Here is a 24,845-nt window from a genome sequence, read left to right as displayed (position 1 = left end):
CCTAACGGACTTGCAACTGCCCGCCCCCCCAACTGAGCAGAGTGCTTAACCCATCCCGCAACCAGAGTACTTGCGTGTAGGGGGGAGAGCGTCTCCCCGAGCAGGCGGCATCCCTGCGTGCCGTAGGGGTGTTTGTGCCAGGGTCCAACTGCAGCTTATACAACAGTGTGTAAATATTCGGCGATTGCCCTGTTCAAGAGAATTGGAGTACGGGGTTCATTCTTCACCACCAGCCCCCGCAAAACCACGGGACGGAGAACTCTCCGCTCCTCCACGTCCAGACGTCTGTGAGCCAATTCTGCTGTCGATTCTACGATCCTGGTCGGACTTGTGTCGCCTCCGCTGCCGGTCCACAGTGTGCCATCCCTCAAGCCAGTCCCGGGCCGTTTCCGGAGTATCGAAAAACCATACTTTTTTGTTCGCTACCACTCGCAGCCGGGCCGGAAAGAGTGTCGAGTAAGGCAGCTCCTTTTCCCTCAAAGTTCTCTTTACCTCCAGGAACGTTCTGCGCTTCCTGGAGACCTCTGCCGTATAGTCTGGGAAGAAGGCAATTCTTGAGTTCTGTATTTGGATCGGCGGCGCCACCCTCGCGGCCTGCAAGATGGCGTCACGGTCCCTGAAATTGAAGAGTCTCGCCAGTATTGGTCTAGGCGAACCACCTGTCTTTGGTTTGCCCCCCGGCACTCTATGGGCCCGCTCCACCGAAAAAAAGTTCGAGAGGCCTTTGGGCTGGAGTCTGGTTTTGATTAACTCTTCCACATAGAGGTCCATGGCGCCCTTGTCTTCAGATTCCGGCACTCCTAAAATTCGAACGTTATTGCGCCGGGAGCGCCCTTCTTGGTCATCCAACTTATCTCTGAGTAGTTTGTTATCCGTTTGCAGACGTTCCACCGCCGTCTGTAACTCAGACACATCTTCGACCAATGATTTAGTGACCACCTCAACCTGCATTACCCTTTCATTCATTTTCTGGAGGTCCGCTCGTATCAGGGTGACTTCCGTGGCTGTCGCTCCTACCGTTGCTTGCACCTGAGCCAGCGCCGCCAGAACGTCCTCTAGTGTGGCCTTCTTCGCCCCCTCAGACTCCGATGTTTTCCCCGCATTTTTGCGCTGTTCGTGGGGAGGAGTCTGTCTCTCGTAAGCCAATTTGTCCAGTTTTGCCTGAGTAGTGGTATTCCTGGGGCCTCTGTTGGACATGGCTGTGGTCTGACGATCCTTTTGGACCAACGCAGGTCCGTGATCCAATCAAGGAGGGCCGGTGTTTCGTTTTCTTGCCGTCGTCCGTGGGGGGTCACGTTAGTCGACCGTTGCAGTAGTAGGCACCTGGGAGGTCTCCAAGACCGCAGGTCTTCATCGCTCCGCCATGGCAGGCGGTCCCGCGGGGGTGGTTGCTGGGAGAGCCCGGGGCACAACGTGCAGCCAACGCCCAAAATGGCGGGTCCGGCCGCCTGAGCCCCGGCGTTATTTGCTGCGTCTCCGGGCGTGGACAGCGAATATCTACCGCCACAGGCCGTCTCGAGGCCCCACGTGCATCACCGGGCCGCCGGAGGATGATTACGGATTGTTCTGGCAGTGCGTCCCGGACACCGTACTTCCGTCCAACCACCACCGCTAAAAGATTATTTTCGGCCGGGTCCCAAGTTTACGCAACTCCGCTGCCTCCAGGAGAGCGCTAGGCCCCACCTCTCGCCGCCTTCTGCCAAGCGATGATCGCGTAGTTTCAGGGACTTCGCCGTCCCAAGATTGGATCCTCGGGTGCTGCACGGCCTCTGGGTCCGATCCACCCCTCTAAGCACCTCGAAAATCAGGATAAATATGACGGATTTGAGTGGGAAGCCGCCTCGTCACGGGAGCCTCTCTAAGCTGCGGCCGCCATCGTTGGCTGCTAGCCACGCCCCCCCCTCTCGCCTGTATTTTGACTTCAATGGAGTTTACCTGTTTTGGGCTGCACCCCAGCACCTCTTCGCACATCCACTTTGGGAGTCAACCTCAACAATTGCCCCCCCAAAAAGTTTCCAGGAGCTCAGCCCAAGACTCTCACCCCATACCACCAGGCAGGCAAGTGCGTCTCACAGTCAGTGGAGACAGACAGCTCAGTCACCTGCCATCCTGGGTGGATGCGCACAGACTTCTGAGCAGAACTGCATACGTTTTCAAACTCCAGCCTGGTCACATTGGACATGGAACCAGGTATTCAGGCATGAGAGAGGGTCATCCCACCCAAACGTAGTGGACAGCTACGCAGTGTGAGTGAGGTGAATGTGTTCTGGCCTCACTAATGCTGTGGGTGGTGGGAACAACCCACAGACCAGTTGTTCCGTGCTGCTGCAGGAATTCAATGGGTGAAGTAGGGCAGTTGCATAGCAAATGAGGCCCAGATCACCAAGCAGCATTCTGGTTGAGCGCCACCTAAACCCCCCACATTGTGTCCCGACCACTAGAGAGGAACTGCTGGGATGATCGACCTGTGCTGGTTGGTGGGGCACCAGAGGGCCTCCACGATGCACAACTCCAAGTTAGATGGCACCATGTATGGTGGAAGCTCTTTGCTTTGAACAGCAACCAAGGCTGACCAAGCAGTCCTTCCCTAAACAGAGCAACTACTCTCAATCTATCAGAGTGTGGAACTCAGTAGACTACCCCTGAGCAAGCCACCTTGGCGGGATATCTGCTTTGGGTCCCTGTCTGCTCTCTAGGAAGGCAGGCGGGTGGAAGGGCCACTAGCCTGTGACCCATGGGCAGGGCTGGAAACTGGCCAAAGAAGTGGGCCCCAGGTGCTCCAAATGGGCCAGTGAGGGTTCAACACATCAGCCAGGTATGACAACCAGATGACCAATGGGTTCCAAGCGCTCCGTACGAATCCAGAGAATAGTGACTAACCTTTCTTGTAATTGTGTACCCTGGGTTACCAAGGAGGACATTTGAAAAAATATATCCAAATTCCTGGAGCTCTGGTTGGACAAAATCTTCAAACACATCCCCATAGGGACTTCCACACCAGCATAGCCGTCTAGTCATACCATTTTTTTACTATGGTGCAGGATCACAGGACCAGACTCCGAGATTGGGCATCTGATCATACTATGCCTTCTAATGGGAGATGAGCATGCCTTGCAGCTTGTATTCAGGAGGCAGGCTGGGCACGGAGGGGCAGCCCACCCTTGTGGCAAGAGCCTGGGCCTGAGGGTCACGTTCAGGGGGCCAACTAGAGTTCTAGCTGGGGTCTAATTAGAGTTAGTTGTCCCTGCTGGGACCAGGAGTTCCTAACCGGCATCTGAAAGGCTGAAATAGGTGCTAGGGCCACCATGGGCCAGGAGCTGGAGTCTGGGCCTAGGACCCCTGCCTGGGTCCAAGAGAGAGGGCCTCCTGAAGCTCTGTTTAGGGCCTGCTGAGAGCTTTACTCTGTGCTGGAGCAGGGGAGCCATTGCTGGGCTTGTGGAAATCCAATCAGTAGCGTTGGACACTAAGAGCCGGTGGAGCTGGCCCATGGGTCTTTTGTGGTAAGCTTCACAGACCTTTGTCTGAGGCCTGTTCAGAATGCTCCACCCCACCCAAAGCGTGAAAGGCACCGTGGACCTACAGAAGTCTATCCTGGTTAGCGTGGGGTATTGATAGTGCCCGCAGTTGCCGGCACTTTAGGCCAGGTCAGAGATTTCACCCCAATAGAAGTTGAGCAACCCTTGCTGGTACTGGAGGACTGTGTTTTAGTTGCTTTGGAGCACCAAGAGTTGGTGCCTGAAGCTCAGTTCCAAGGCTTGTGGCCCGGGCCTGCCAAAGACCTGACTGGAACCTGCTAGAGATTTCAACACTACAGATGCCAAGGAGCCCTTGTCATGCCTGAGAAACCCCATTCGGGGATATGTTTGACACCGTGGGCTAGAACAGCACAGATCTCTAGATGTGACATAAATTCTTATGGCGGACTGCCAAATAGCCAAACTTCAAAAGTGGTTGGGCCACACATTCTAAAGGGTGTTGGGCTTGACCTTGTGCTTACACTCAGCAGGAAGGTTGGGTATGGATGGACACGTCAGACCGGTGGCTGGAGCCTATGGCTAGGCTCCAGGGCCAAATGGAACTAAGACTAGGATCCAGTGTGAGCATTTTACCTTTGAGTTCCGTAGTGCCTGTCAGGATTGTAGAAGGCTGCAGTGGGTGCAAGGGCCACCCTGGGCCGGCCGATGGAGCCTGAGCCCAGGCCAGCCTCCTAAAGCACATGGCCTCCTGAAGCACTGCCTTGGGTCTAGTTAGAGTTTTCATCTCCGGTGGAGAAGAGGAGCAGGCCAGTGGATGGAGCCCAGACCTCAGAGCTCTGGCTGGACCGGGTCAGAGCTTTTCAGCCCACTCGAGGGGAGCCTCCCAGACCTCCAGAAGTGTATTCTGGGTAGCTTGAGACACAAATTCTTGGTGCCTAGAGACCAACCCCAGGGGTCCGTGCCCTAGGCTAGGACTCCTGAAGCTCTGACAGGAATAGGTCAGAGATTTCAGCCTCACATGATAGAGTTAGGCTTCACCGTGCTGCCTAGCATGTCCTGGCTACCATGGGTCAGTGTTTGAAGCCCAGGGTAGTGCCATAGGCCTGCAGCAGCTCTCGCTGGGATCCGGTCGGAGCTTTTAGCTCTACAGGGTCATGGCAGCCCATGGTGGCCCTGTTCTATTGTGTCCTGGCTATTTGGGGGGGCAAGGATCAGTGCCTAGAGCCCAACGCCCAGGGTCCAGGACCTCTGACTGGGACATTTCTAAGCTATCAACCTTGAGGAACCAGAAAGCCCTCACCAGGTCTGAAGAACTCTGTCCTGGGCTATTCTTGAGATCAAGAGCTAGTGAATGGAGCTCAGGAGCCAGCACCCCAAACCCACAGAAGCTCTGACTAGGAATTAATGGGCCTGCACAAGTGTGTCCTGGCTACTTTGAGACACCAAGGGTTCCTGGAGCTCAAGGGTGCATGCCGGGTCCTGCTGCAGCTCTGACCGGAGACCCAGTCATAAGCTTTCCCCCACCTAAGGATGGGAAGTCCTTTCCATGCATGCAGAACCCCATTCTAGGCAGTTTGTGACACCATACGTTGGTGAATGTAGCCCAGGGCTAGGGGCTGGCAGCCCGGGCCTATCGAAGCTCTTTACTCAATCAGAGTTAGTTGCCCCACTGGAGTAAGGGAGCCATCGAACATCCTGCAGAAGTGTGTCATGTGGTACATCTGGTTACAGGGGAGATGTAGGGGGGATTATCTTTCTGAGTGGAGTTATCCAACCTCATGGTGCCTGGGGTGTGAGAAAATTTAAAATGAGCCCTCATTTGGATTTCTAGTTCAGTCTGGAATTCTGTTCTTCCTTATTCTTACCATTTGGTCCTATTGCAGATTTGACCAATGACCAAGTAGGGCTGGCCAATTCTATGACCTTTACCCATAACTGCCTTGTCAGAAAGAGGGATTATTAATTTGTCCTGTTGTATAAAACGCATGTATTTGCCCGTTATATAGATTAGGTAAATCAGAGATACCAAAAACCGCCTGTAACATGCATGTAGGTTGAGGAACTATCTTGCCCTCTATCTCTTTCTGTTGTTCTGAGCAGTCTGAGTATTTTCCATGCAGTTTATAGGGTTCTCAGTTTGTTAACTAAATTGATGATGTGTTGGTACCTTTAATTGAATACAGCTCTGAAATCTGGTAAGTGACAAAAAGTTATCATATATGCTCATCATTCTTTGCTGGCCATTAACCTTGATAAAGCAGTTTTATTTTCACCAGTAGTGACTATCATTATCTATTGGCAGTGTTACAAGCCTGAAGCCTGTCTCGAGTACAAAGACTACTTCCACCCGGACGTGAAAAATGCCTGCCAAAAACGCACAACTGGAACTGTCGGGTAAGTCACTGAGGTGGGCATGGGCTCTAAATGAAGTAAATGTATCTGCCAAGAGGCAACATTCAGAGCTCCTGAAGATATAATAATAGAGAGAAACATGAAAGGGAGGCATCGCTGGACTGGAGCTCTGCATCAAACTGACTTGAATGTAGAATGTGTTCATTAATTTGGAATGGAAAGAGCAGAATATTTAGGTTGATTATCAAGGTGTAATCGAAAGAGCATCATTTCTGGGTCTGAAGATGAGTAAGGGATCATTCAGCAAGATGTACTGAAGGTACACCTGGGTAAGGTATAAGATGCAGAGAGGTCAAGATCAGGAATCTCGGAAGGGAGGAGCTGTAAAGGATCCTACTGAGGTATCTGGGAAACAGAGGCATAGCTAGAGCTTGTGGCTCCCGGGGCTATCCCTCAGATTGCTGCCCCTGGGGGGGGGGCGGGGGGAAGGACGGCGAGCACTTGAAAGTAGGGGAACTGTGGGCGGAGAATCAGAGGGCGGAAATAACCTGTGGGTTGGGTCAGTGGGCGGAATCAGAGGTGTGGCAGAAAAAGCAAAATATCCCAATTTTTAGTATTTGTTTCCCATTTCACTAACGGGTTACAGCTTATTACGTTATTTAATTTAACGAATGGATACACATGTTTATTTAAGGTGTAATATGAGTTATTGACATTAAATACATTCACAAAGTGGGATTAGTTTCCAATTACAGAATGTCCCAAATATCCTTAAAAGTGGAATCACAAGCCATTTGTCTCCCAGCCATTGAGTTTCTGTCATAAGCACTTCTACCTTTTTCCACAAGAGCAGTTCAAACATGAATGGCAAAATATCCTAGTTTGCAAATGTTTTCCACATAATTATGGCTCTGCTATATTTGCCACATAATACATCATCTGCTGCATAATCTGACGATGTTAACTAATGAATTGTTTATAGCTCAAATGGATCAAAAGTTACAAAAAATTTGACTTGTGCTTTTGTGAAGTGGAGGGCCCTTTGCAAAGGATGACTGGTCACCTTTCTCACTGCTGCGGTTGTATGTTCCACTGGTACTAATAAGGAAACATCTTTGCAGAGACTGTTAGCATGTGTACAAATGTCAAAATAATAAAGTATCAGAAAATTTACAGCACCACTAATACCAGTGTAGGGTGTCAAAGCACTTTACATCATACATATTACACAGAAACAATCAATCATTCATGTGTAAATCACTGTATAGAAAATGTTACATATGAAAAAGGACTACAAGGTGTAGGAGTCAAGTCACATGACAACCATACTAGTAGGCAGCATAGTTTAATAGTGATTGGTCTGGAGAAACACACACTCGGAATTTAAAATGTAATACCATGGTTGGGGGTTCTCTTTAATAATCAGAATTAAATTCTATCCAAATGAACCCTTTTTGCAAAATTAGAACAATCAAAGATTGGGGAAAAACCATAACGCTCTAATTTATACCTTGCAGTTTGCATGCAGCTCTTACATGACAGTTAGTAGCTCACTGTTCTAGGTTAGAATTTTAACTTATTAACTGCAAGTAACAATAGTGTCTCTCTGACAAAATCAGTAACCCACTGACCTATTTACATTATGTGCACTTTGTGATCTGCATGGCACATGTTCTTAGCAGCAGGCACATTAACCCTATGTTCTTCCTTTCCATGAGTATAAACTTCCACTAGACAAAACTCCATCTCTCTCTACTAAGAACATTTATCACTGGAGTTATCGTGACATTTTTATTGTTGCCAAAAATTGTTGGAGTCCAAGAAGGAAGCAGCAAGCTTTTAAAAACATATTATACTTGTAAACACGACGCCCCCACCTGAAGTCAGCGGCTGGTGCAGTCGCACTGCCCTAGAGCCACCCTGCTCAAGGGTCCTATGACCTTAGTGACAGAGTCACTGTCACTCCATTGTGTGCTGCTTCATAGGCCTGCCTGCAAGACTGTAGGTGAACTTCAGAATGAATTGTGGCACACATGTTTTCTCGGCTAACACACATTTGCCACTGCTAGGGTCCACCTGCTGGTGCTAAGGCACCAGGGCTTTTAAGATATTGCAGGCCTTCTAAGGTCTAGCATGGGATTGTACTCCCTCAGGGGGAGTGGTCTGATGGACTGGTCATGAAGGCTGAACCTGGTTCCCCTGTTCCAAATTCAGCAGCTCTGACCATAGTGACACATCCTCTCCCCCACTGAACACCATACTGCCCCACTGAGAGAAACCTGCACTGCGCTGACCCGCTATAAACACCTGAATGTGACTCAATTCAAATTACGCACTAGACAAGAGCAATATGCTGCCTAAAAATAAATTAACAACACCCTAGAAAAAGCAAGCACTCATAGGGAATGCAAGATTAAGTAAAGCATGTAAAATGTAAGCAGGAACAACATGGTTACCTTTTTCCTTTTACACTCATTATTCAGAAATTAGTGAGTGCTTATGCCTGAAAAGTTAAGGTCATGACTACAGGGCCCAGAAGGGACCCGTTTCAATGCCCATTGCTTATATCCTTACAAAACGTAGACAATATGGTTTAAAAAGACCACATTTGTGAATGCAAAGCTGCTGTACACATTTTGTTTTCCAATTAACCCATCAAGCAGGTATTTCAGTACTTCCAGCGTTACTGCATTTTACCACTCAGGGAAAACAATGCTGTTCAAAGAGAGAGGAGAAAACAAAAGTAGCACTTCACTGGCAAACACTCTGAAGTGGCGCTAATGTGTTTAGGTGATAATAAATAAATATGGCCACCTTGCAACCACTATGTTTTGCTTTAGTTAGTTAGTTCTTTAATTTTCATATTTTAAATGTTTTATTTCTCTCCACCCCGTGGCTGCACTTAGAAATTGAAAAATGTCAGAAAAATACATTTCCAGCAAAAGTGTTTTTCTTTTTTGGATCCATTTCACAGGGAGCAAAAAAACGAAAGAGAGGAGAGAACCGTTTCACTAAATGGGGAGGAGGGAGACCAGGCTGTGCGCAACGCCCATTGGGCTCAAAGGGCTTAAGCTCCCCCTCCTCCTTCCCCCACCCCTCATTGTGTGTGTCAACCCGGCTGAGACTGCTTCCAGGGCTGGGGTCCGTCTTATTGCAGCCGCACCCGAGTACTTCACAGGTCTTTAAAAGACCATTCACTTTTTTACGTGGCTTTGTTGTGTGGGGGAACAAAGAGAGGGGGTGGGGGCAACTACCAGCCAGGAGAACTGGACACTGTCCTTGTCTTCTACGGGCACGGAGGAAAAGACAGAGACATTTTCCTTCTCTGCCTGTTCCGCCCGTCCCCAAAAGCAGAGCGTTAACTATCGGCCTTGGCATTTCTGCAGTCCGGGATGCATGTTTAAAAGAAGAAAGTATGAGAACGGAATCTATAAAATTCAAGAAGTAGGGGCACACCGTGCCCTGCCGATCCAGCCCACTTCGACCACTGGTTCCCCCTATTAAAGCAACGGAGACCTGCACAAACGTGAGGTGCTCTGGGGACCCAAAACCAACTTAACAGTCGTGAAACCAGTGATGCTTTATCTTTCAAAAACAGCAAATTAATTATTCACAGGGAATGACTCGCTGTGTGCCCTTAGAATTCAATGCAGCACAAAGGGGTCAGTCAGTTTCACCTTGCCAACACAGACCAGATACAAAGCACGCTCTGATGGCCCAAAGGCAACAACCAGGGGTCGCGCCCTGTCATTACCTCTAAGTAGCAGCAACCAACTCCCTGGGAATTAAAAAGACGTGTGCTCTTGGGACCCAAAACCAGCTTGTAATAGTGCATCTCTCCTTGAGGGCAGCCTTAGCACAAACATGGTGCACAGCCTGCCCAGGGGCCCAAAGCTAAAATACAGGGAGGGTTGACACATTATCATCACAATCCTTACACACAGCTGTAGGGGCCATGGAAACATGTTTGACTCTATCCAAGACCCTGGACAAACTGGTCCGGCGCTGCGGCACTCCTTGAATATTCAGAAGAAACATTACATTTTTCTGCGGTTTTGTTTTCACATTACTTTCATGGTAACCAACAGTGTTTAAAGTCCACAAAAACAGTAAAATCATAATAATGTGTCTAGTACGGAACGGCAAGGCTCGCACACTGCTGGGTGGGGTTCACCTTCGGCCCCTGGTGTGTGAGCGTAGGGGAGTTGAGGGGCCATCGACCGTTCAACTGCGGAGTATTAGGACAGTCAATAAATTATAAAGGCCGCCGCAATGGGCCACCAGTGCCGCGCGGCCGCCCCCAAAATAAAGCCGCCTGTGGCGGACCGCCCCACCCACCATAGCCACGCCACTGGTTGTGTTATGTTTGTGCCCTTGATTTCTTGTGTGTTTAGTAGAGTTTAGAGTAGAATTACCGCTTTATAAGTAATTTTCCTGTGATGAGTGGGGAATTACAATGGAATCATTGTTTCTGCAGACATTCAAAATTCAGGTATTTCTTCAGCCATCTTATACAGGGTTTTCCCTAGTGAAATATGTGCATAGATATGCCAGAGGGTAAACAGACATAATATCGAGTCCAAAATATCGATTGGACAAAATATCGAGTTAAAAATATAGACTGGACAAAATATAGACAACAAAAATATCGACTAATATCGACTAGAATAGACAAAATATCGAATCAAAAATATAGACTAGACATAATATAGACTAGAAAAAATATAGACAACAAAAATATCGAAAATAAGGTAAGTTATTAATATTTAATAATATTTGAGTAATATAAATCTGTAGCGGGTTGTGGGTTTATAGGGGAATAGGGTGGGAAGTAATTTAATTATAAATAATTAAATATGTAAATTTAATGTAATTGTTACTTAAATAATAATTGGTGATTAATTAAAATATAATAGTTAATTAATTAAAAATGATTAATTGATAAATAATAAATTTTTAGTAATTTATTTTCTGTAGCGGGTTGTGTGTTTATAGGGGAATAGGGTGGGAAGTAATTTAATTATAATTAATGAATTATGTAAATTTAATGTAATTGTTAATTAAATAATAATTGGTAAATAATTAAAATATAATTGGTAATTAATTTAAAATAAATAATTAATACATAATTAATTTTTTTAAATTTATTTTCTGTAGCGGGTTGTGTGTTTATAGGGTTCAGGGTCAGTTTTCAGTTTTTGGGTAAAGGGGTATTTTTAGGGTTCAGGGTCAGTTTTCAGTTTTTGGGTAAAGGGGTATTTTTAGGGTTCAGGGTCAGTTTTCAGTTTTTGGGTAAAGGGGTATTTTTAGGGTTCAGGGTCAGTTTTCAGTTTTTGGGTAAAGGGGTATTTTTAGGGTTCAGGGTCAGTTTTCAGTTTTTTGGTAAAGGGGTATTTTTAGGGTTCAGGGTCAGTTTTGGGTTTTTTGGTAAAGGGGTATTTTTAGGGTTCAGGGTCAGTTTTGGGTTTTTGGGGTACAGGGATATTTTTAGGGTTCAGGGTCAGTTTAGGGTTTTTGGGGTACAGGCGTACGCTTTCTCTACTGTAGCACCCACTGGAGTGGGAATAGTAATTTATACCCCTACGCTATCCAATGATCTCTGTAATGTAGCACCCACTGGAGTGGTTACATTAAATTTAAACCTTTTGCTATGCCACGGTAAATATATTCTATATGTTTTATTAATAACATGTATTTATATATGTATGTATTATTATTATTAATTTTTAAATTTACATTAATTATGTAATAATGTTACATTTATTTAATAATTTAAACAATGTTTATATTAAATATATGTAATATTATAATAGTTTTAACTTATTTTAAAGACATTAAAAAAATCGATATTTTGACAGTCTATATTTTTAACACTCGATATTTTAAAGTCGATATTTTTGTACTTACCTTAGTGAAGATAGAAAGTCGATATTATGTCCCTCGATATTTTGTCATCGATATTTTGGGAACTCGATATTTTGGTAGTAGATATTATTTCAGTGATCCATGCCAGAGGGCGCACAATCACCACATTTGATCCCGATTTGGCCTGTAACTCTAAGGGATTTCACTCCTCTGGATATGCCCTAGTCATTAGGCACTTCAGTGTGTGGAGTTTATTTTCCTATTATGGTTATGTGAAACATTCTAGATTCTTGCATTTGTACTTTCTGTATTGCAATATGTAAGGTGTTAAAATCACCAATTTTACTGTTGGTGAGAGGTCTTTGTGGTATATCTGTCAAATAACTCAGTAATTATATATTTCAATTCTGAATTCTTACTAAATCACTAAGCATATCAGGTCAGTCCAGTCATCACCCGTTACTACTTCAGACTCATGTACAATAGTGTGAGAACATTAAAATAATTCCCAGTAAAAATACTGACTTGGGAATCTCATACACTTTTTTGAAACATCTAAACATTCATGATCTGGTATCTAAAATAATTCTTACGCCTGATTTACAAACAAGTTAGAAAAACTCTGTTTAGAATTGAGACTTCTAATCCTATGAATTGATTTGATTTGGTTTGATTTGACAACTTATTAAACGCAAACGAATACCTGAAGGCGTCAAGGCACTAATGCTGTTTGTCTACTGGGTGTAAGGAGAAGAAATGCAAAGTCCCAGCCCTGTGGAGGCATTACATGGAAAAGAGCCAGGTCTTCAAAGCCTTACGAAAAGGAAAGTGGGCTACCAGGCAAGAGAAGGAGTAAGGAAGAGAATTCCAGAGTTTGGATGGAGCCACAGCAAAGCCTCATCCTCTCCAACCTACCCATAAGAACTCGGGAATGACCAACTTGAGATTGAGAATCCTACTCGTAGAAGCCACGATTGGTATAGTTTCCTTGGGGCATGTTTATATTCCTTAAATTAGTGCAAAACAAAAACAAATGTGATGGGTACATGGCTTGTATTAAAAATAGCCACCGGTATTGGTCTGTGCAGCCTAATGCTTTACTGGTTTTTACTTAATGTGCTGTTATTGAGCTTGACCAACAATTTGCAAAGAAGTCTCGAGCCCACCACAGAAGGAAGAGTGAACACAAATTGCCAGGCGATATCACCTGTTTTGGAACCAAAAACAATCCCAGACATTTCAGCGCCCTGTGGACCTCCTCACTAAGGTGAAGCTGGAGTCCCTATGGCTCAGTAAACTGTGGGGATTGAAGGCACAACATTGGTTTGATCATAATAGAAGAGTAAAATCTCATTCCAAATTCAAGATTTCCTATTAATATAAAACGCAAGGGGTTGTGAAGTTCTTCAAGCTCAGGATAGACTTGTTCAAAGTATTAAGCATTCCTATATCAGTTTTCATTGGCATTTGAGCAAATCAAACACTCACCCCCAGTCAACTGATCTGGGTTTAATCCATCACCATTCTTTATCTCACTCTGCCACCCCAGTTCAGACATGGCCATATGCAAATCAGTCTGACCCTGTGCCTCATGGGAACAGTCCAGCCCGAACTGCCAAGCCATGTCTTCCCTGGACCGGAAACAAGCATCCTGGGACCGGTTTCGGATTCATAATCCTCATCAACCAGGCTATCTTGAATCCAGTGGCCAAGTGAGCAAGGGACTCACGTCTGAGCATACCCTGCCAACTTGTGGTGGCATATGTTACCAGTTACCAAAGAACACAACATGATGAGTAATGTAATTATGAAAATTACAAACACTGCACCAACATCTGTGGGTTTTAATGGGCCACACAGCCAACCCATCAGGTATTCACCAAAGACCAACCAACTCTATTTGCTGTGTCCTACAATTTGGTTGGCACCTGACGTGTGCAGCACTGGAGATGCATGTCAGGTTTGAAAATAATTTGGGCTTGATAAGTCAGGGTCCTATCATGCCGTCCTCTGTGTCCTTCTTCTCACACTAGTTACTGCCGTAAACAGCAACCTGACTTTGTTTAGCCCCTCCACATACGCCCACTGTGAAAGAGACAGAGGACATTTTATCAGTGTTTGGCTTTATTGTGTTCAGTCTTTATCACACAAGGGCAATATTAGAAAATATTCAGCAATGTAGAACACTGTTTTTTAAGCTAGTAATCAAAACCTTCATTAATGGAGCATTGCACAACAATAAGGAAGGTAGGGCTAAACATCCAATATCTGTCTACACGCTTGATGGGACCGACACTAGACCAAACATCAGAGCATGAGTGACCCGTGGCCAAATTCCCTGGTCATAATCCTATTCTATCCAATATCTTTGTCCCTATCAGGCAAAGTATGTTTAGGGGTGGTGAAATGGGGAAGTATGGAACAGATTTGAGCGAATACAATAAATTGGAGAAGTGTGATGTATGTGTACTCATTCTTTAATATCATCTAATATCTAGACACAGATTGTGGTAGCGCTGAAAGCTGCACAGAGCTTTTCACTGGTGTACTCCTTCAGCAAAACCCCATAATATTTTGGTAGCAGTGTCCTTGCATCTTTCATGAAAGCTTAAAGCTTCCATAATGCTAGGGGGCCTTACTGAAGGCAGACACCAGTGAAACGTTGTATGCTCCGCTGAGCGCTACCACAATCTGTGCCTGCATCATGTAATATATGTAGCTCTCTAATCAGTACCAATCCCTCCGTACACATGGCTGTAGTGATGGTATCTCGGACAGCACTACAAGGGAAAGCATGAGTGAAGGTAGGAGCTTGGCCTAGAAAAGTTAGAAAGCTATCCTGATGTATTGAGAAGATACTACCACATACTTAGAAGGGTTCCTACAACTCTGTACTGAGGAACACCCCACTTGTTAACGTCTGGATCCTGGCCACTTGTGGTCATAAACATAGTGTACTAAGTTGATAGAACAATAACAAAAAATGGGAAGTCTGAATGAATGGGATATGGAAGTTCTCTCCACCAGAGCTTATGAACCAATAAGGAACTAATTCCTAATTGCCATTGTGTGATCCGTGTGAAAGTGTATGTTGCCAGACTCCCAGACCTAGGAGGACATATGCAAATCACAGACTATAAAAATACAGGAACACCTTGCTATTACTTGACAGAGAAGAAGATACATCACTAATCCATCAGAACCATTCCCATTTCTTTCAAATTAACATCTACACCTTGCAGAAAATCCACGCATCTAAACAACCAGCAAATGGCCTCAGATCTGCAAGCCATGAAAGGCATAGACGTTTCCCCTGTTAATACTCTCATAACTAAACACTTTAAATTTAACAGTAGGTGGGCAACTCCTTTGTTCTTCTGGAGGGCTGACTTTCTTTCTGTGAGTATAGTGCAAGTAGGGTTCAATTTTCAGTCAGCCTGGCCTCTGCAATTTTTATTTTGCAGAGAACTTTTGCAGAAGGCTTCCTTAGCCTGTAAGGAAATCTCAGGTACTGCAATTACATCATAACACAGAAAAAATGAAAGTGTTGAGTGTGGGAACTAGAGTATGGTAGGCTGGAAAGGCCTGCCAATGGTGCACTATGATGTTTCTTTAAATAGGCACTGTTAAATGAAGACTTTGTTTTAGCTATGTAGAATTCTGGTGCACTTTTAGTGGAGCAATTCGAAGTTGTTGATATATCTTAGTTTTATTCCTTCTCAAAGGACTTGTAGCAGAACGTAGGGATCTGGTTTCCTGGGTTGGCTTCAAAGAATAGTAGACACGAGGCTGTTGTTAATAGCCTTCTTTGGCTGCTTCACCTGCTGGAGAGCTGGCTCCTGGAATCTGTGTGCTTGGAAACATTGTCTGTATTTGTCTCTTTGTATCTGTATAGAGGAGTTGGCCTCTGGCGCATCCCCAGTCAGTCAACAAAGTGAGACAATGTGCAGAACCCATATTTCTGACTTTGGCCCAGCCCCACCTGCCTCTGGAATGCTATTAAGCTGTGGTTTTCTAGCGAATATTCCTGATTTTGTTGCAAACATTTTTCTTGGTGCCGAATATTCTATCTTTCCTGTTCTTCTGATGAGTAAGAGTTTAGGGTATTTTTACCTTAGAATACTCTATTCGTTGTGGCTTTAGAATTTTGTTGTTTTATATTGAATCCATTTGTAGCCAAACAGGTTAAGGGACAGCTATCCCCTCTAGGACTATTGTTACAATATTTACCCCATAACTGTCTGTTAGACCTGATATCATTGGCTTGAGTCTCTCCTCCATTTTTTCTGTTTGCCTCCACTGTTTTACGATGTTTTGCTGGTATATGCTTTGGGCACTGTGCCACTGCTGATCAGTGCCACAGCGCAAGTGCTCCCTATGTTAAATTGATGTTTCGATTGAATTCCATGTTTGGCTTATTTGGTTTACTGTCAGCCCCTAGTCTAGTGCACCAGGAGTGCCGGGGCTTGTAAATACAAATGTCGCTCGTGGGCTTGCAGCACGTGTTGTGCCACCCACAAGAGCGGCCTCGTAAAAGAATGTCTACGGGTCGGTCATTGCGAGACCTACGTGCAGTCTGGTACTGTCACGCGGGCTGCGCAAGTATATCTACTTGCCAGTCCCTAAACCTTCCCTTAACTTCATGTTAGTCGCCCCTATGGTAGGCCCACGGGCAGGGTGCATTGTAAGTATAAGGTAGGACACGCCTGACCAAGTTGGCATGTCCTGATAGTGAACAACAGCCATCTTCGTTCTTCACTATTGCGAGGTAGCCTGCTCTCCATTAGTTAGAATGGGCCGCCGGGATTATTAATGCTATGATCCTAGTTGGCTCGGGGAGCACGGTGCAATGTCGAGTTTGGTATCCCTGAACTCGGGGTTTAATTACGCATCCGTTGGTGTGGATGGTTTTTGGACTCTGGGTTTGAAAATAGCACTTTTAGAAAGTGTCTATTTTCTTGTCTAACCATTTCTGGTTTCTGCTGGTCTTGCGTGTGTGTGACAGGAGCTGGGTGGCTCCAGAGGTCTGGATGAGTCAGTGTGGGATGAGTGGGACATTTGCGTTGAGAGTAGGGGGAGAGTAGTTGCTAATAGCCTTCCCTGCCTGATACAATGCTGGCTCCACCTCCTGCCAAGCGGCTGATGGCTCTGTGCCTGCCATGGACGATCCTAGCCCCACCTCCTACCAGGAGGCCGATAGCTCTGCTCCTGCCAGTGACAATGCTGGCTCCACCTCCTGCTGGGCGTCTGAGGACCCAGCCCTGCTCAGTGAATAGGCCAGGTGCTTCTGCCTGGCTCCACCCACAACAGGCCCAGGATGTTGGGAAATTCCCCTGCATGGACAAAGGGATCAAAGCCGAAAAGGGGTATAAGAGAAGGACCCCTGAACCAAGAAATCAGATCACTTCTGACAAGGAACCCTGTAACCAAGGACAAGAGGCCTGCTGATCTAAGGACTTGCCTACCCCTTCTGCCAGTGTGCTGTTTGCTGGGGGAAATCCTGCAGTGCTTCTTTATTTTTGCCACGGAACCAGGAGAGAGGAACTGTGTGTGTACTCTCACGCTTGCTAAGAAAATCTCCAAGGACTGGAAGAGTGCCAGTCTCCTGCTGAAGTCACAGGGCTAAAGGACTTCATCTGCTTAAAGTGCTATTTGCTGGAACCTGTGAATCGAGCACCTCTGAAAGAACCAGCAATCTCGACGCTGACGGACGTCGCCGAATCCAGCTCGACATAGTGAGTAACGGCTCCAGTGTCCCGCTTCCTCGACACCGGCCGCCGGGCCCGATCGACGCCAGCAGCAACGCCAGTGAGTAGTGAGTTTGGCTCCAGCTCCAAGGGACCTCGTGTCTGCACCGCTGCTGATCGCATCGCCCTCGTGCCCTCTCGACGCCGTGAGCGCTGCTCACACCTGCAACAGAATCATCGATATCGACGACTGCTGAGGCCTGATCGACACCGAAGACGCGACGCCGGATTGCTCGACGCCGCTGATCATCGTGTGCTTCATTTTCCAAGGTACTGTGTTGTTGGGGGTCCGCGTGACTCCGGGCTCGACGTAGCGCTCCTCGCGGTCGACGCCGAACCTTTGGATTAACTGTACCTCGACGTCGTGTAGCTCCCGTGTGGGTGACATTGTTGCTAAGAACTGTGTTTCCAGGAGAAGAGTTGCTTTGATACGAAAAGACTTTGTGCTGAAGAAGAAACTACCTTTGAACTATTATTTTCCCTTCCAAAAGTATTTATTAAGATTGTGTATATTTTTGTCGTTATTTGGTCTTGTGCTAAACCTTATATAAAAATCCTTATTTTTATAATACTACTGTGTCGTGTCCATTTGTAGTGTATTCACTTGATTACTGTATGTGGTCATAAATGCTTAACACACAGCCTCTGAGATAAGCCTGTTCTGCTCTGCCAAGCTACCAAGGGGGTGAGCAGGGGTTATCAAAGGGTGATCCCCTTGCCCTGACTAGAAAAGGTGTGTCCCTATTTGTCAGAAGTGCATACCTCTGCCAACTAGAGACAGCCGGTTCTAACATTGGTGGCAGCGGTGGGATTTGAACTTTGCATTTATGACCCATGTGCAGTGATTAGTGTGCGCTACATAGTGAAAGCAGACCATAGCGCAGCCACAATCTACTTGGAAGGATTCCATTTTTGGTTCTCTGCTTTTCTGAAGCTTGATTTTTTGAACACTGCCAGTTTTGACCATGAGTGACACCGGAGTCACTACCCCTGTTGTTGTTGTGGAGGAGTTTGACAGAGCGAAGATAAACGTCTACAAAGTGGAGGAGCTGAAATCCTTTTGTAAGCAGTTGAAAGTGCCTACCAAGGGCTGCAAAAACAAAACGGAATATCGCAAAGCTTTGGAGGCCTGGTTGGAGTCCAGAGATTCCTCTGACGCGGTGGTGGTACCGCCAGGGGAAGGGGATGAGGAGGCGCCAGTGAATGGGCCTGAGTCCTCTCCCGGAAGCAGTGTTTCCTCCAAAGGTCTTTCCCCTGAAGAACGAGAAGAAAGGGCGAAGGAGCTTGCATACAACATGGAAATGGCAAGGCTAAAGATAAATGGGCAGTTGGAATTAGAAAATGCAAGAGGTAGGAGAGAAGCTGATTTGGAGACCAAAAGGTTGGAGTTTAAGAGAGAGAAGTTAGATTTGGAGCGTGATACCAAGTTGAGGGAGTTGGACATCCAAGCTAAGAAGTTAGAATTGAATCCCTCTGGTGGCAGCATCCCATCTGTGCCTGCAGAAAGTAGGTTTTATTTTCCGAAGGATGTGATAAAAGATTATCATAGGAATGAAGATATTGGTCAGTGGTTTGAAGCGTATGAGTTAGCATTGTTGGCCCACCGGGTCCCTGAGAAGGATTGGGGAGCGAGGTTGTGGGGCCGCTTTGTGAATGAGGGGAGAGATACCCTGTTAGACATGCCTGTTGAGGATAGGATGTCGTATGCTCATATGAAAGATGCTTTAATGTTACGGTATGGCCTAACCCCGAGAAGTACAGACAAGCTTTTAGAGAATGTAAGAAGTTGCCTGGTACGACGTGGGTTGAATATGTGTCTTGTTTTTGCAGAGCCATGGATGGTTGGGTGAAGGGCAGCAAAGTGGAAAGTTACGAAGCTCTTTATGATTTGTTTGCTTGGGAGCATTTGTCTAATAACTGTTTTCCAGAGCTGCGCCAGCACCTTATTGATAGCAAGATATCTAACCCTAGAAAACTTGCTGAGGAGGCGGACCGCTGGGTCAGTACCAGGGTCCATAAGGGTCTAGTGGGAGACTCAGCCAAAGGTGGGCAGGGTCCCCAGCAGAAGAGTGGGGGGGACAAGGGTAAACAGAAGGAGTCCCAGAAAGGGCCCCAAAGTAATCCCCAAGGGAACCAAGGGAAAGGTTCCCAGCCTCCCCCTGAGAAGAAGCCAGGGGCCCGAAGGGTAAACCTGTTCATAGGGGCCCCCTAACCTGCTACGTTTGTGGGCAGGTGGGACACCGGTATTATGACCCCCAGTGTCCCATGAAGAATTCGAATGCACCGCCGCGTGCACCCCCGTCAGTTGGCGAATGTAGCCCTGGGAGGGGAGGAGATGGTTGCCCCTGGTGGGAGGGGTCCCGCAGAGATGTCCCTGGTCTCGCTAGGAGACATGCAAATGGTCCCTCCACCCCCTCTGCCTAGTAACATTAGTAAATATAGGCAGTGGGTGACCATAAATGGCCATAGAGTGGAAGCTCTCAGAGACACCGGAGCGAGTGTGACAGCTGTCAAGTGTCACTTGGTGTCCAGAGAGCAGGTGGTTCCCCACACATTCTACCCCGTGATAGCTGCTGACAACTCCCAGAAAGAGTGTGAGGTAGCTCAAGTTTCCTTTGAATGGGGGGGAGTTGCAGGTACTCTTCAGGTTGCTGTGAGGCCCGCCATGCCTGTCGATTGTCTCCTGGGCAATGATTTAGAAGACTCCCCTTGGGCTAAGGTGGAGAGGGAGACACATCTGAAAATGTTGGGTGTGCCAGAGTGGGTGTGTGCAACCACTCGATCGATGACAGCGAGTAAGGGTGTTGATGGGGTCCCGGAGCCTGAAAGTACGGCCCAGGACCCAGCTGTGAAGAGAAGAGGCAGGAGGCGCGGGAAACCGGCCCCCGTAGTTCCCGTGGTCCAGGAGGAGGTTGACCCTGAGGGGGATGCCCTGGAGCCCACAGGGGAACAAATTGCCGAACTGGGAGACCTGCCCGAGCTGACCCATTGGCAGCAAGATGGTGGTCCCTCCAGGGAGGAATTCTGTGCCGAACAGAGAGTGTGCCCTTCTCTTGTGGGTATGAGGCAGCAGGCCTCAGCCCAATCCTCAGGTGATCAGTCAGGGTCACATTTTGTGTACTGGGAGAACGACCTCCTGTATAGCGAGCCTAAGGCTGCTGAGCCTGGGTCAGCCTGTGTGCTGGTGGTACCCCAGCGCTTCAGAGCCTTCCTACTGGGTTTGGCTCATGATGTTCTGTTAGCTGGACATCTGGGGCAGGACAAGACCTATGACAGGCTTGTCACCCATTTTTATTGGCCTCAGATGCGCAGGGATGTAGACATCCATTGTAAGACTTGTCACACTTGCCAGGCAAGTGGGAAAAGCGGAAGGAAGCAGAAGGCTCGCCTCCAACCTTTTCCAGCGGTCAGTACCCCCTTTGACCGGGTGGGTATTGACATTGTTGGGCCCCTGGACCCCAAGACAGCCCTGGGCAACAGGTTCATCCTGGTCTTGGTGGACCATGCCACACGGTACCCGGAAGCCATCCCTCTCCGAACAGTGACGGCCCCCGTGGTGGGACGGGCACTGATCGGTGTTTTCTCCCGAATGGGGTTCCCCAGAGAGGTGGTGTCAGACCGGGGCACCAACTTCATTTCCAACTATATGAAGTCTCTGTGGAAGGAGTGTGGGGTAACCTACAAGTTCACCACTCCTTACCACCCTCAAGGAAATGGGCTGGTTGAAAGATTCAACCGGACCCTTAAAGGCATGATCATGGGTCTTGAAGAACCAATGAGGCGGAAATGGGACGTCCTCTTGCCATGCCTGTTGTTTGCTTACCGTGAGGTGCCGCAGAAGTCTCTAGGGTTCAGCCCCTTTGCGCTTTTGTACGGGCACCCGGTAAGAGGGCCTTTGAGTCTGGTCAAGGAAGGCTGGGAGCAATCTCCCAGGAAACCTCCCCAGGATGTATACAGTTACATGCTGGCCTTCAGGAACCAGACTCGGCGCTTCAGAGATCTTGCTCAGGCAAATCTGGAGGCCAGCCAGGAGGAGATGAAGCGTTGGTACGACCGGAATGCCACTCTGGTAGAGCTTCAGCCTGGTCAGGAAGTTTGGGTCATGTCCCCTGTGGAACCTTGTGCGCTCATGGACAGGTGGACTGGACCGTTTAAGGTTGTGGAGAAGAAGAGCGATGTCACCTACCTGGTGGACTTGAAATCTCCCAGGAACCCCTTGCGGGTCCTGCATGTCAACCGTTTGAAGCCCCACTTAGAAAGGTCCGAAGATGGCATGCTCCTAGCTACAGATGCTGGAATGGAGGAGGAGAGTGAGCCTCTTCCTGACCTCCTGTGTGCTAAAGAGCAAGACGGGTCAGTGGATGGTGTGGTCCTCTCTGACACACTGACCCTTGAGCAGAAACAGGATTGTCGCCACCTGTTGGAAAAATTCCCGGATCTGTTTTCCTTGGTTCCGGGTGTCACTCATTGGTGTGTCCATGACGTTGACACTGGAGACAGCCCTCCTGTGAAGCACAAGGCTTACAGGGTGACTGACAAGGTTCGAGCATACATTAAGGAGGAGGTCTCCAAAATGTTTGCGTTAGGGGTGGTTGAGTCCTCTAGCAGTCCTTGGGCCAGCCCAGTGGTCTTGGTCCCGAAGGCTGCAGCGCCTGGTGCTTCACCTGAACTCCGGTTCTGTGTGGATTACCGAGGACTCAATTCAGTCACGAAGACTGACGCGCACCCCATCCCCAAAGCTGATGAGCTCATCGATCGGTTGGGGGCTGCCCGGTACCTTAGTACGTTTGATTTAACGTCTGGGTACTGGCAGATCACCTTAACCGATGGGGCAAAGGAGAGGTCAGCATTCTCCACACCAGATGGGCTATACCAGTTCCGGGTGATGCCCTTTGGGATGAAGAATGCCCCTGCCACCTTCCAGAGGTTAGTCAACCAGGTCTTGGCTGGGCTGGAGGATTTCAGTGCCGCCTACCTGGACAACATCGCAGTGTTCAGCGCCAGCTGGGAGGAACACTTGCGCCACCTCCAGGAAGTGTTGTTGGCCCTGCGCAGAGCAGGCCTCACAATCAAAGCCAGTAAGTGCCAGATTGGGCAGGGTTCTGTGGTGTACTTGGGGCACCAAGTAGGGAGCGGCAAGGTTGCCCCCCTGCAACCCAAGATTGATACCATCCTGGCTTGGGCACCGCCCAAAACCCAAACTCAGGTGAGAGCCTTCTTAGGACTCACGGGTTATTACAGGAGGTTTGTCAAGGATTACGGTAACATTGTGCACCCCTTGACTTCGCTGACTTCCAGGAAGCAGCCACGAAATGTGATCTGGACTGATGCCTGTCAAACGGCCTTCGACACCCTGAAAACTGCAATGTGCACAGCACCTATACTCCAGGCACCCGACTTTTCGAAAGAATTTATTGTCCAGACGGAGCTTCAGAGCATGGCGTGGGGGCTGTTCTAGCTCAGGTGAATGAAGAGGGCCGAGACTTGCCTGTAGCCTTCATCAGTCGGAGGTTACTTCCCAGGGAAACGAGGTGGAGTGCGATAGAGAGAGAAGCATTTGCTGTGGTCTGGGCGCTGAAGAAGCTAAGACCCTACCTGTTTGGGACTCACTTCCAGGTTCAGACAGACCACAGGCCCCTCAGATGGTTGATGCAGATGAGGGATGAGAATCCGAAACTGTTGAGGTGGTCCATTTCCCTACAGGGGATGGACTTCACGGTGGAGCACCGCCCTGGTACAGATCACGCCAATGATGATGGTCTGTCCAGATTTTTCCGCCTTAGTGAAGAGGACTCCCTAGGTCAAGGGTGGTTCTCCCCACATTTCAGCTGGAGGGGACACATGTTAGACCTGACATCATTGGCTTGAGTCTCTCCTCCATTTTTTCTGTTTGCCTCCACTGTTTTACGATGTTTTGCTGGTATATGCTTTGGGCGCTGTGCCACTGCTGATCAGTGCCACAGCGCAAGTGCTCCCTATGTTAAATTGATGTTTCGATTGTATTCCATGTTTGGCTTATTTGGTTTACTGTCAGTCCCTAGTCTAGTGCACCAGGAGTGCCGGGGCTTGTAAATACAAATGCCGCTCGTGGGCTTGCAGCACGTGTTGTGCCACCCACAAGAGCGGCCTCGTAAAAGAATGTCTACGGGTCGGTCATTGCGAGACCTACGTGCAGTCTGGTACTGTCACGCAGGCTGCGCAAGTATATCTACTTGCCAGTCCCTAAACCTTCCCTTAACTTCATGTTAGTCGCCCCTATGGTAGGCCCACAGGCAGGGTACGTTGTAAGTATAAGGTAGGACACGCCTGACCAAGTTGGCATGTCCTGATAGTGAACAACAGCCATCTTCGTTCTTCACTATTGCGAGGTAGCCTGCTCTCCATTAGTTAGAATGGGCCGCCGGGATTATTAATGCTATGATCCTAGTTGGCTCGGGGAGCACGGTGCAATGTCGAGTTTGGTATCCCTGAACTCGGGGTTTAATTACGCATCCGTTGGTGTGGATGGTTTTTGGACTCTGGGTTTGAAAATAGCACTTTTAGAAAGTGTCTATTTTCTTGTCTAACCATTTCTGGTTTCTGCTGGTCTTGCGTGTGTGTGACAGGAGCTGGGTGGCTCCAGAGGTCTGGATGAGTCAGTGTGGAATGAGTGGGACATTTGCGTTGAGAGTAGGGGGAGAGTAGTTGCTGATAGTCTGCCCTGCCTGATACAATGCTGGCTCCACCTCCTGCCAAGCGGCTGATGGCTCTGTGCCTGCCATGGACGATCCTAGCCCCACCTCCTACCAGGAGGCCGATAGCTCTGCTCCTGCCAGTGACAATGCTTGCTCCACCTCCTGCTGGGCGTCTGAGGACCCAGACCTGCTCAGTGAATAGGCCAGGTGCTTCTGCCTGGCTCCACCCACAACAGACCCAGGATGTTGGGAAATTCCCCTGCATGGACAAAGGGATCAAAGCTGAAAAGGGGTATAAGAGAAGGACCCCTGAACCAAGAAATCAGATCACTTCTGACAAGGAACCCTGTAACCAAGGACAAGAGGCCTGCTGATCTAAGGACTTGCCTACCCCTTCTGCCAGTGTGCTGTTTGCTGGGGGGAATCCTGCAGTGCTTCTTTATTTTTTCCACGGAACCAGGAGAGAGGAACTGTGTGTGTACTCTCACGCTTGCTAAGAAAATCTCCAAGGACTGGAAGAGTGCCAGTCTCCTGCTGAAGTCACAGGGCTAAAGGACTTCATCTGCTTAAAGTGCTATTTGCTGGAACCTGTGAATCCAGCACCTCTGAAAGAACCAGCAATCTCGACGCCGACAGACGTCTCCGAATCCAGCTCGACATAGTGAGTAACGGCTCCAGTGTCCCGCTTCCTCGACGCCGGCCGCCGGGCCCGATCGACGCCAGCAGCAACG

At 47.9% G+C, this 24,845-nt stretch overlaps 1 protein-coding gene across 2 annotated transcripts in view; it reads left to right on the top strand.

Annotated features, from left to right (window-relative positions):
• RAB36 (RAB36, member RAS oncogene family) overlaps window positions 1–24,845 on the top strand; it is a 133,816-nt gene that overhangs the window by 42,751 nt on the left and 66,220 nt on the right. For both annotated transcript variants that reach the window (XR_015300875.1, XM_086942802.1), the window contains exon 3: window positions 5,779–5,870. Coding sequence is in view for 1 of the 2 variants with exons in the window: in XM_086942802.1 (XP_086798928.1) it covers window positions 5,779–5,870 (92 nt within the window). In the remaining variant the exon portion in view is untranslated. The remainder of the gene's footprint in view (window positions 1–5,778; window positions 5,871–24,845) is intronic.

Source organism: Lissotriton vulgaris, chromosome 11, assembly GCF_964263255.1.
Source record: "Lissotriton vulgaris chromosome 11, aLisVul1.2, whole genome shotgun sequence".
NCBI lineage: Eukaryota > Metazoa > Chordata > Amphibia > Caudata > Salamandridae > Lissotriton > Lissotriton vulgaris.
The sequence above is the reverse complement of the archived record's forward strand: the minus strand, read 5'-3'. Positions and strand labels throughout refer to the sequence as shown.